This window comes from Ursus americanus, chromosome 21, assembly GCF_024610735.1.
Source record: "Ursus americanus isolate L20-20 chromosome 21, mUrsAme1.1.p, whole genome shotgun sequence".
NCBI lineage: Eukaryota > Metazoa > Chordata > Mammalia > Carnivora > Ursidae > Ursus > Ursus americanus.
Genome location: NC_142147.1, coordinates 44,006,568 through 44,019,112, shown reverse-complemented (window position 1 = coordinate 44,019,112; position 12,545 = coordinate 44,006,568). Strand labels below are relative to the sequence as shown.

General features: G+C 51.8%; 1 protein-coding gene across 4 annotated transcripts; it reads left to right on the top strand.

The window, feature by feature from the left end:
* Nucleotides 1–92: 92 nt before the first annotated feature.
* Nucleotides 93–9,761, top strand: LGALS4 (galectin 4). 4 transcript variants are annotated; one of them, XM_045785818.2, is made up of 10 exons: nt 93–1,613; nt 1,917–2,005; nt 3,620–3,824; nt 6,573–6,707; nt 8,219–8,245; nt 8,373–8,411; nt 8,596–8,625; nt 8,917–9,005; nt 9,147–9,312; nt 9,397–9,761. In XM_045785818.2, exons 1-10 carry the CDS (start codon nt 1,569–1,571, stop codon nt 9,541–9,543), a joined length of 972 nt encoding a protein of 323 aa, XP_045641774.1. In that variant the 5' UTR covers nt 93–1,568; the 3' UTR covers nt 9,544–9,761. The 4 variants fall into 4 exon arrangements, with proteins under 4 accessions (XP_045641774.1, XP_087726881.1, XP_087726879.1 ...); XM_087870755.1 differs by lacking the exon at nt 8,219–8,245; XM_087870753.1 differs by lacking the exons at nt 93–1,613; nt 1,917–2,005 and adding an exon at nt 2,211–3,537.
* Nucleotides 9,762–12,545: the final 2,784 nt, after the last annotated feature.

Here is a 12,545-nt window from a genome sequence, read left to right as displayed (position 1 = left end):
GAAAAAGAGAGGCAGAAGGAGCTACGATGTCCCTGCGGGCTCCCAGGACATCAGTTGTGCTGAAGGTTGGGGATGGAGATTTGACCCATGGAAACGGGAGCCGTGCAGGCGATGCCGTTTGCAGCTGGCGGTGGGCGGGCCAGGGCCGATGAAAAGTCTGGCGGGCAGGAGCAAGCAAAAGTCACATGGCTTCCTCTGGGCTGGAAGGCTCCAGATGGTCTCCGTGCCTGCTCCAGGCTTGAGGGCGGTGTTCACCCTCCCTGGCACCCACTCATTGCACAGCCTAGTGGGATCTGATGCCCGAGTCTGGCTAGAGTTCCATTGCTACCCAATCTTGGGCCAACTGCCTCATTTCTTTTTATTTTATCTTATTTTTTATTTTAAGTAGGCTTCAGGCTCAAGGTGGGGCTTGAACTCACCACCTTGAGGTTAAGGGGTCACATGCTCTGCCAACTGAGCCTGCCAGACACCCCTGCCTCATTTCTTTTTTCTCTTTTTTTTTTTAATCTTAAGATTTTATTTATTTATTTGACAGAGAGAGAGACAGCCAGCAAGAGAGGGAACACAAGCAGGGGGAGTGGGAGAGGAAGAAGCCGGCTCCCAGCGGAGGAGCCCGATGCGGGGCCGGATCCCAGTATCCTGGGATCACGCCCTGGGCCGAACGCAGACATTTAACGACTGAGCCACCCAGGCGCCCCTCCCTGCCTCATTTCTTTAAACTTCAGGTTTTCATGTCCGCATATAATCCCAGCCTCCTGGGTTTGTGTTTGGAATGAGTGCAAGAGGCCAATGATTAATTTAGTGCCTTCTCTATGCCAAGTCCTGTTCTGAGCATTTATTATCTTAGTGATCCCTTTCCAGGGTTATATGAGGTTGATACTATTAAAATCCCCATTTTACAGATGGGCAAATAGGGAAATTTAGGTTAAGGCAGTGAGCCAAGACAAAACAGCCAGGAAGTAGCTGAGGCAAGATTTGAACCCCCAAACTCTGGTTCTAGAAATCATGATCTAAGCCACCATAGCTACAGTCTAGTGTACATGGGTCAGGCATGTAGGGGGCATACAATAAATGTGGGCCCTTTCCCAGTTCATAGGGGTGTCCAGAGCACCCAGTTCCTCCTGCTTTCACTTCCTTCCGTTGCCCATCTGTCTCGGTCCACTCCTGCGGCATTGCCCTGCCCAACCCTCTTGGTCTTACCCTCCCTCTGCTAACAAAGGTCTAGGCAGGTTTTTATGGGCTCTGATAAGATCCTGGCAGGTCCAGAGTTCACCATCACTTCCTCTTTGCAGAAGGGCCTAAAGTGCCCCCCACTCCAGCCTGATCTGAAACCCCCATCCCCCCAGCCCTGGCTCTGGCTGGTTACCAGTGACGCTAGCAAAAGAAAGGACACAAGAGGGTGCCCTAGAAAAAGATGTGAGGCTGGGATACCGAGGGGAGGGACCCCATGGACCCTGCCCTGCCAGCCACTCCCTTTTCCTCAAGTATAAGAGCCACCGGCCACCTGCCACCATTGCCAGCGCCTGCATCTCTCCTCTCAGGACGAGTCCCCAGCCCAGCCTCTCAAGATGGCCTTCATCCCTGCACCTGGCTACCAGCCCACCTACAATCCGGTGAGACAGTGACCCAGGACCTAACGCGGGCCCTGGGTTAGCTCCACCCTGACCCGCACACACCAATTTATTCTCGCCCTGATCCTTGGAGGCGCCCGCCCGACCCTGGAGTCTGATACAGCCAATACTCACCCTGAAGCTTGATTTACTCCCACCCTGACACTCAAGCTATTTATGGCCATCCCTGACTCTTGGCTCTCTTCACCCTCACACTGACCCCTCACCCCTGGTGTCCTCTCCCTCGCTAATGAGAGTGGGGGGCTTCTCGATGAGGGGTAAAGGCTCACCAGTCCCCTTCCACAGACTCTGCCCTACAACAAGCCCATCCCGGGCGGTCTCAGTGTGGGAATGTCTGTGTACATCCAAGGAGTGGCCAGTGAGCACATGAAGAGGTAAGGCACTCTTCCCACGCCAGGCGAGGCTGGGGGGGCACAAAGAGGGGCTTCCATCCCTAATGCAGGAAGCCTTCCCTTCCTCCACCCTGCTTGGGAGGGCGGCTCTGGGCCACTGTACCCTATGGCCAAAGACCAGCCCTAGCCTGGGACATCCAAGGCTTGGTGACCAGGAGTGGGGAGCCTGGGGGCTGGTGGGGGGGCAGGGCGGTCAGGGAGGCCCACCGCTAGACGCAGCCCATGAGTTGGGTTGTTGGATTGGAACTGATGCGTGTGGGAGCAGGAACTCAGATCACAGGCTCAGAGCTGGCCAGCTCAGTGACTGCCAGCTGTGTGACTGGGAAAGCCATTGTGCCTCCCTGTGCTTTCATTTCCCATCTGCAAGATGGGATTGTTTTGAGGATTCTATGTGTAAAACACGCAGAACTGGAAAGTAAGCATTAAAATAAGTCTTAGCATTTTTTTATGGCCTTAAAGTGGTGACAGTTGAACTGACCTCAATGCACTGTTGGTTTGGTTTTGTTTTGTTTCTTTTTTTAAAGATTTTTTTTATTTATTTGAGAGAGAGAGAGAGAGAAAGAGAGAGAAAGAGTGCGAGGGAGCACAAGCAGCAGGGAGGGGCAGTGGGAGAGGGAGAAGCAGATTTCCCACTGAACAGGGAGCCCGATGTGGGGCTTGATCCCAGGACCCCAGGATCATGACCTAAGCTGAAGGCAGATGCTTAACCGACTGAGCCACCCAGGTGCCCCTGGCACAACTGTTTCTTTATTCATTGTTTTTTTGCTCACCATGTGCCTAGTCACTAGGGACAGAGCAGTCACCAGGACAAAGATCTCTGCCCACCTGGAGCTGACATCCTAGTAGAGAGGAGAGATGAAAGATAAAAATCAAATATGCAGGGTCCAGCGGTGCTAAGTGCTATGGAGACAAATAAATAGGGAAAGGAGATGGGAAATGGATGTGGGGGAGAGAGGGGCATAGCATTGTCCCTTTAAATAGGATAGACCAGGAAGCAAACACTTCAGCAAAGACCCAAAGGTAGGCCTGGAGGGAGCCTGGGAGTAGAGGCCAGTTGAAAGAACAGCCAGTGCAAAGGCCCTGAGGCGGGTGTGTGCTTGCCCAGTTAGAATACTGTCAAAGATGCCAGCATGAGGGAAGGCATGGGTAGTGCTCTGACTTGGCTGTTCATTGGGACCCCCTGGCTGCAGGTGGGGACTGGCCTGTGGGACAGGGTGGCGGCAGAGAGACCTGATATGTGTAGGTTCCTAAATCAGGGTCTGGCCCGTGGTGAATGCGGAAATGCAGGAGTCCCAGCTGCTGAGTTGGGAGAGGCTGGAGGGCGGGGGCCTGATAAGGAGAGGGAGGGAAGGACTGCGTTGCAGTGGGAATCTGCCTCCTGGACTTCAGGGGCACTGCCCACCCCCTCCTCTCTTGTGTCAACAGTGCCTAAGTGTGTCGTCGTCTCCTTTTGTCCTCATCCCCCAACCCCCTCCCGCCCAGTTCAGGGACCTGTGCGGGGACCTTGGAACAGGGTAGGTCAGAGAGCGCTTCCCGGAGGAGGGCGCCAGGTGCGGGCAGGTGGGGCCAGGGGAACAGCCCTTTCTGTCCTGCCAGGTTTTCCGTGAACTTCGTGGCCGGGCAGCACTCGGGAGCAGACATTGCCTTGCACTTCAATCCGCGCTTTGATGGCTGGGACAAGGTGGTCTTCAACTCGATGCAGGGCGGCAAGTGGGGCAGCGAGGAGAGGAAAAGGAGCATGCCCTTCCACAAGGGCAAGGCCTTCGAGCTGGTGTTCATGGTCCTGGCGGAGCACTACAAGGTCGGAGCTGGGGGGGGCGCCCCCCTTCCTTTCTTCCATCTGTTCCTCCCCCTCCTCCTGCCACCCCTTCCCTTCTCCCTCTCCCTTCCCCCTTCCCTTTCCCAACCCCCATCCTACCTCACTTTTTTCCTTTCCTTCTTTCCTGCCTAGTAAAACATTTTTCTCCTAAAAAAAATTCTTTTTCCTCTTGTTTCTCATTCCCACTCCTCCACCACGGACAGCCTTCTCGCGTTTCCTGTGTCTCACCTTGTTCCTCTGTGTTCTTGCAAAATGCATATTTTTGCTATTTTTTTAATAAAGATTTTATTTGAGAGAGAGAGACGCACTTCCGAGCAGGGGGGCAGAGCGAGGCTCCACGCTAAGCAAGGAGCCCAGCGCAGGGCTCGATCCCAGGACCCTGGGATCATGACCTGAGCCACCCAGGCGCCCCTATTTTTGCTATTTCTTCTGGCCAACTCTGAACACACACAGAAGGAAGCAAGGGTACAGCCACCCCCTGGTCTCCTTGGCCAGCTCCAGGGGTCGTGAGCTCGGGGTCCCTCTGCGGTCACCCTCCCCTCACACTTCCCCTCTCGTAGGATTTAAGAGCCAATCCCAGATATCGTATCACGTTATTCATCAATATCTCGATTTTCAGGAGCACAGTCATGATGCCGTTACCACACGGAAAACACTGGCCTTCCTTCTCAGCGCCCCACATGCAGTCAGCGGGGGGGTCACGTCCTGAACACCTTCCTGTGTGTTGTTTTCTACACTTGGGATCAGGCTGCAGATAAAGCCCACACGTTGTGATTGATACTGTTACGCAAGCATTTTTTAAATGTGTTACAGAAGTGTGAGCGGGGTACAGAAGAGTGCAGGCCACGTGTACCCAGCTCACTGGTTCTGCTCAGGGAGGACACTCCCGTGGAACCGGCACCTAGGTCCAGAAACAAAAGCTCTCCAGCCCCAGAAGCCCCCTCCTGTCCCTTCCAGTCCCCTTGTCCCCAGGGGTGGCCTTTTTCCTGACTTCTCTCAGCTTGGGTCTATTTCTGTGTCTTTATTTTATTATTTTTATTATTATTATTTCTTTTATTTTGCTTTTTTAAGTAGGCTCCACACCCAGGGTGGAGCCCAGAGCGGGGCTTGAACTCACAACCCTGAGATTGTGTTAAGAGTCGGTTAAGCATCTGCCTTCGGCTCAGGTCATGATCTCAAGGTCCTGGGATCGAGTCCCACGTCGGGCTCCCTGCTCAGTGGGGAGCCTGCTTCTCCCTCTACCCCTGCCCCTGCCCATGCTCTCTCTCACACTCTCTCTCTCTCAAATAAATAAATAAAATCTTAAAAAAAAAAAAAAGACCTGAGCTGAGATCAAGAGTCAGACGCTTAACTGAATGAGCCACCCAGGCGCCTCTGTGTCTCCTTGCGTCCCCGCTTTGGGCTCACTGCATCCCTGCCTCTGGTTGCCTGTCAGTGACACTGCAGCGACATCCTGTGCACATCCCCTTCCGTGGGACCCATGCAGGGAGTCTCCTGGAGAGGAGTCACGGAGAACCTACCAGATTCCTAACCTCAGCGGGGGAGGCGAACATCCTTGTTTGAGGTTGGACAGACAAGGATTTGGGTCTGGGCTTTGGCACTCCCTGGTGTGTGGCCTTGGGCTGGTCACTCTACTGCCCGGAGACTCTGCTTTCTGAAACAACGGGGACAGTGTCCGGTCCCGCCTCACAAAGCGGACCAGAGAATCCCCATGTGGCTATCACCGTGCAGTGCTTAGCGTGTGGGAAGCGCCCAGTCCTTCAGAGCTGGCGGTCAGCCCCACGCCCACTGCTTTGCACTATAAATAGAACTGCAACGACATTAAGGACACTTAGATAATGAGGGGCGCCTGGGTGGCTCATTCGGTTAAGCGTCTGCCTTTGGCTCAGGTCATGATCTCAGGGTCCTGGGACTGAGCCCCGTCATCTTGTCATCGGGCTCCCTGCTCAGTGGGGAGTCTGCTTCTCCCTCTCCCTCTGCCCCTCCCCCCGTCTGTGCACACTCTCTCTTTCTCTCAAATGAATAAATAAAATCTTTAAAAAAAAAAAGATGTGATAACAAGGCAAGGCTCTAGAGAGGATTTCCAGAACGCCTCTGACATGCCTGGCTGGGGTTTAATGTTCCCAACCATCCCAGAGCCAGCCTCCATTTTACAGATGGGGAAACAGAGGCTCAGGGAGGTGAAGTGACTTCCCTGAGGTCAGACAGCTCACATGTCAGGCTAGACTCGGCCCAACTCATTTGGTGCCAAAACCAGGACTCAGGCTGGATCCTGTCCTGATGGCTATCCTGATGAAATTCTCTGTTCTCTTCCATCTGCCAATCTGTGAGCTGACTTTTTTTTTTTTTTTAAAGATTTTATTTATTTATGTGACAGAGAGACAGCCAGCGAGAGAGGGAACACAAGCAGGGGGAGTGGGAGAGGAAGAAGCAGGCTCCCAGCCGAGGAGCCCGATGTGGGACTCGATCCTGGAACGCCGGGATCACGCCCTGAGCCGAAGGCAGATGCTTAACGACTGCTTAACGACTGCGCTACCCAGGCGCCCCTGTGAGCTGACTTTTGACCCTGGCTTGGCCTCTGACCTTTGGACTCCAAGGTTCCTGACTCTGTGGCTCTCCAGCTCCCCTCCAAGGCTGGCGTCCAAGTTAAAATGATTGCTGCTCCCTGCTTCCTGTGTCTGCCTTCCCAAGGTCAAGGGCGCTGACTCTGACCTTACCCCCGCCCCCCAGGTGGTGGTAAATGGAAATCCCTTCTATGAGTTTGGGCACCGGCTGCCCCTACAGATGGTTACTCACCTGCAAGTGGACGGGGACGTGGAGCTTCAATCAATCAACTTCATTGGCGGCAACCCGCCCCCAGGCCAGGTGTGTGGAGTCTCCCTCTCTTAGGCGCTCGCCTCCCTCATCCAGTCCCACATTCGTCTGTGTCCGAGCACCTGCTCTGTGCCGGCCCCTTCGCTGGCTGGGCCGCAGACCCAGAGGCCACCAACACCCTCCCCTGGGAGGGAAGACAGACATTTCAGCAGGTGGCGTGGGCTGCACTCAGTCAGGGCAGGGATGGGAGACAGGCCGGAGGTCTGGGGAGTGCAGGGGAAGGGCTTCCCGGAGGAGGAGGAAGTGCATGAGCTGAGTCAGGAAGCGAAGATAAGAAGGGACAAAAGCCACAGGAACAGCAGGCTAGTCACCCAGAAACTCACTTGGAATCGTGAGCGGCCGCTCCACACCCACGGGAAGAGCTGTGCAGAGAGAGGCACACAATACCCATGGTTGGCGAGGCTGGGGACCGGCCCACACTCCCCAGGAAATGACTGGGGAGCAGACCCGCACCCGGCCACCTGGAAACCCCACTCCCAGGGCCACGGTGGACAGCCACCGAACAGCCACAGCAGCACTTGGAGAAGCCCAAACCCCAGACTCCCGCCGTGTGCTTCAGTGGAGGGCACTACACTCCCCCAACCCGAGAGGCCCCCCACCTCCACGCTCTGATGATCTCGGGCCCATTGGACAGATGTGGGAACTGAGGCACAGAGAGCTTAAATAACTTGCCTGAGGTCACAGAGGATCAAATGCAGGCGGCGGGGGAGGGGTGTTCTGTGCTCAGAGGGGGGGTCCCTCTGCCCCCCCCCCATGAGGGAATGACAGGAATGTCTTCATCCACAAGGTGGCCAAGGGCCTACGGGTGTTCATTTTACTATCTTACTTCATCCCTACGTTTGAACAAGAAAAATGCCAATAAGGCTATTTGGGAAGGGCCTTCAGAATCGCTGGCTTAAAATGGAAGTCAAGGCAGAAAGATCACTGGAAAGAGAAGGGAACAGAGAGACCAAGTGGATATAAGTTATGGGGGGGTTCCAGCTCGTACCTGTGAGAGGTGCAGACGAGACACACAGAGAGAGACAGAGAGAGACAGAGACTGAGAAGCAGGAACAGAGAGCCTGAGGCAGACAGGGAGAGAGGAGACAGGACTCCTTGCTGCCCCAGCGGTGGGCACCAGGAGTGAGGGGCAAATCCTGACCGGGGGTGAGGTGAGCAGGGGTATCTGTGGTGTGGGCTGGGAAGATGTTCTGAGGAGCCTACGCTTTATGGAAGCTTCCAGGTTGAGGGAGAGGAGGGGGTGGATGAGGGCTCCCGGACAGGAGAAGGATAAGGGAGGTACAGAGAATTTTCCAGGCTTGCCCCCAGAGGGTTGGAGTACGTGTCACTGAGCACTGGAGGTCCCTACACATGGCAAGTTCCTCTCCGTTCATAAGCCACCAGGTGCCACTCTTTGACCCCAGAGTTGCCTTGGATGGGGTGGTGGGGCTGCCCTCCAGGGCCCTAGTTCGGGGTCTCCCTCATTGCCTGCCTTCCTTCACACATTGCCTTTGTGTCTACAGACACCCATGGGAACTCCGGCACACCCAGTATGTACCTGCTGATGGGCGGTGGGTTTCTCCCTGTGGTGGGGGTTTGGGGGTATGAGGAGGTCTTGGGGCAGCCGAAGGACCCCCAGTCCCCCTCACCATTCCTGCCTTCCATCCGTCTGTGTAGGGTCATGGACACACCCACCAACAGCCAAGTCAGCTGCCTGTAAGTGGGAAGGTTGTGGGGCCATTTGATGGGGGGGAGGGGTGTCGAGAAGTTGGGGGGGTCAAGAAGGTTGGGCCCCCAATTGTACCCTTCCGGCACCCAGAGATATGCCTGCATGTAGTCAGTGTGCCGTAAATATTTATGGAATGTTATAGAATAATATCTCTCCTTCCTCACTTCACAGACCATGGAGGGACCCCCAGTCTTCAACCCGGTAAAGTGTCCTGTGGGAGTTTAGAGCTCTGTGGTGGGCAGTTCGTGGGGAAGCAGGAACCGATGGTGGGGAGGGGGCCCTGACCACTGGTGGCCCTCGGGAGGGTGGGAAATAGAGTGGGCAGAGGGTGTTGGGTTGGGAGGTCGGGAGAGGGTGGAGCTGGTGGCCAGAGTGGAGAGGGGATGGGGATTTGGGACATTTCCTAGGAGTGGGCACCCATCTCTGAAAATTGGTCCCTGCTGGCCTCTGCTGACCTGAGAGACGATAGGAGCTCACGTTCTCTTCCCACAGCCAGTGCCATTTAGAAGGAGATTGCAAGGAGGGCTTACGGCCCGAAGAACCATCATAATCAAGGGCTCCATACCACCCATGGGCAAGAGGTATACAATCTAGACTGAGGTGGGAATCCTCAGCCCCCTTCCTCCCTCAGACCCCGGAGTCTGGGCCCCAGCCCCCTTCTCCCTTGGAGAACCAGGCACGGGCCCCCATCTGACTCCCGCCTCCTTCCTCTTGGCCTTCAGCTTTGTCATCAACTTCATGGTGGGATCCTCGGGGGACCTGGCTCTGCACATTAACCCTCGTCTGACCGAGGGTCTCGTGATTCGGAACAGCTATCTGAATGGTTCATGGGGATCCGAGGACAGGAAGATCTCCTACAACCCATTTGGTCCTGGGCAATTCTTTGATGTGAGTCTGGGGTCTCCTTCCCACTCCCCTTCCCTCCAAAGCCTCTGTCCTGGCCCTGGCCTCAAGCCTGCCCTCTCCCTGCAGCTGTCCATTCGCTGTGGCATAGATCGTTTCAAGGTTTACGCCAATGGCCAGCACCTCTTCGACTTTTCCCATCGCCTTTCAGCCTTCCAGAATGTGGACGTGCTGGAGATTAATGGTGACATCACCTTGTCCTATGTCCAAGTCTGATCTATTCCCGGGCCCATAACCCTTGGGAACACAGAGGAAAAGATCCCACAGGACTCCCTTCTAAGCCCCTGATAAAATGCCTGTGGGTGTCTCTTGAGTGTTCATGACTCCATTCACCTCCCTCACCGTTCCTTCCTTGATTCAATCACTGTCCATTCAGCCATCCAGTCAACTGTCCGTCTATCCTCCCAACACAATAAACCTAGGAATATCCCAGACACAGATCTTGGGATTTATGTGTATCTGCTCATTCAGTCCTCACAAAAACACCAGGAAGTGGGAACTATTATTATTGTCCCTCTGGAAAAGATGAGGAAACAGGTAAATTAAAATAAAGCAAATTGCCCAAGGTCACACAGCTCATCAATGGCAGAATGAGGATTCAAATCAAGGTGGTCTGGCTACACACTTAATCGCTATACAGCCCGTTTTTCTATCCATCCATGCATCTGCCTCTCCATTCATTCATTTCAACATCCATCCGTCTCTCCAAACACCCATCCAAGCATATGTTCATCCATCCATCTAAACATCCAACCGGGGCACTTGGCTGGCTTGGTTGGTGGTGCGTGCAACCCTTGATCTCAGGGTTGTGAGTTTGAGCCCCACTTTGGGGTAGAGATTACTTAAAAAAATTTTTTTAATCTAAAACATAAAATTAAAAAAAATATCCAACCATTCATCCACTCACCTGTCCATCTAGTTCTCCACCTATCCAGCTATTTCACCATCCAACCTTTCAACCATCCATCTGACCATCCATCCAAATATCTAACCATTGATTTCTTTACTCATCCGTCTGTCTATCCATTCAGCCGTCCTTACATCCAACTCTCATTCATGCATTCACCTCTTCATCCCTCCATTTGTCCATGCAATTCTCTGCCTTTCATCACAACCAACCATCCATCCATCCATCCATCCATCCTCCATAAGTCCATTCATCCCTCTGTTGGGCCGTCCATTTCTTCATTCTCTATCTATCCTGTCATCTATTCATCTCTTTAGGTTCTCTTCTTCCATCCATTTCCAACTGTTTGTCCATTCGTTTATCATTTCATTTCTCCATCTGTCTACTAACCATCTGCCATCCATCTAGTTGTCTTCTTACCAAGTCACTCTTGGTTGATTTAATCATGTGTTCATTTATTTACACTTTCATTCACCCATTCATTCATTACTTTATTCATTGGCTCACTCACTCACTTACTCGTTCACATATCCATTATTCAGGCATTTCTCAGTGTCTATTCATTTGTTCGTTCATTCATTCTGTTTATTGTCTCATTAATTCTTCTAATCTAGTTCTCAAACTTGGCTGTACATTCCAATCATCTGGGGAGCTTTTAAAAAATATTGATACCTGACCCCAACCCAGACCATTATTAGGTTAAGCCATATAAATATGCCATTTTCTATAGGCTAAAAGCCAATAATTTCATATGTTCTAGCCCAGTAAATCAATAGTGGGTCCTAGGCATCAATATTTTTCTTAAATGCTCCAGATGATTCTACCACTTTGGCAAACACTGGTCAAGGATGTTCTGTGAGCCCTCAGAACTGGGTGGATGATGGGGAGGTTGGGAATGGAAGAGGGCTGACCTGGGCAGCCTCCAGTCTGAGATGTTCCTTTCCTCCTTCTCGGCCACATGGGAGCAGAGGCTACTTCTCCCTTTTGCTCCCCTCTCTCCCTGGGCAGTCACTGACCAGGGTGGCATGTCCCAGGGATGGCGGTGAAGAGACCAATCAGTAGCAGAGCCTGGAGAGGCTCAAGGAGAGAGGCTGAGCTCTTCCTGGAAGAGCTGGAGAGGTCATGTTTAGTTTTCTATTGCTGCTGCAACATGTTTGAAGAAATAATGGCAGCTCATGAAAGGCATTAATTTATAGATCCAAGAAGCTCAATGAACTGCAAGTAGGACAAATACAAAGAGATCCACACCTAGACCCTTCATAGACAAACTGCTGAAATAAAATAAAAGACAGAGAAGACTTTGAAAGTAGGAAGTGAAAAACAGCTTATCATGTAGAGGGGAACAGCACTACAATTAACAGCTAACTTTTTATAGAAACAGTGAAGGTCAGAAAGCAGTTGAATGATTCAGTCAAAGTGCTGCTAAAAGAAACATAAAACTGTCAACAAATAATTCTATATTCAACGAAACTGTATTTCAAAACCAAAGTAAAAGAAAGACATTCCCAGATGAATAAAAGCTGAGAATTCATCGCTAGCAGAGCTGCCCTCTAGGGAATGCTAAAGGAAGTCCTTCACGATGAAAGAAACTGACATCAAGCAGAAACTCAAATCTACAGGAAGAAAAAAAGAGCCCCAGGAATTATAAGTATATAGATAAATATTTTTTAATTGTATAAATAACTTTTTTCTGTTTACTTCTTTTTATTTCTTTCATTTTTTTAGTTTTTAGTTTTTATTTTGTTTTTCTTAATAATCTCTACACCCAACGTGGGGCTCAAACTCACGACCCCAAGGCCAAGTGTTACGTGGTCTTCTGACTGAGCCAGCCAAGTGCCCCTCTTCTTATTTTTTAAAATATGATTGTATAAAGAAGATTATAACACTATGTTATAGAGTATATAACATATCTGTATGTGATATATTTGACAATAATAGCACATGGAGTGGGAAATAGAGATATATTGAGCAAAGCTGCTACATTTTACTTGAATTAAATCAGTATTAACTTAAACTTGACTGTGGTAAGTGGGGCCTCTGGCTGGCTCAGTCAGGAGAGCATGCGACTCTTGATCTCAGGGATGTGAGTTCGAGCCCCATATTGGGTGTAGAGATTACTTAAAAATAAAATCTTAATTTTTTTTTTAAATAAAATCTTGGGTGCCTGGGGGGTTCATTTGGTTGGGTGTGTACCTTTGGCTCAGGTCATGATTCCAGGGTCCTGGGATTGAGTCCCTCATTGGGCTCCCTGCTCAGCTGGGTGCCTGATTCTCCCTCTGCCTGCTGCTCCCCCTGCTTATGTTCTCTCCCT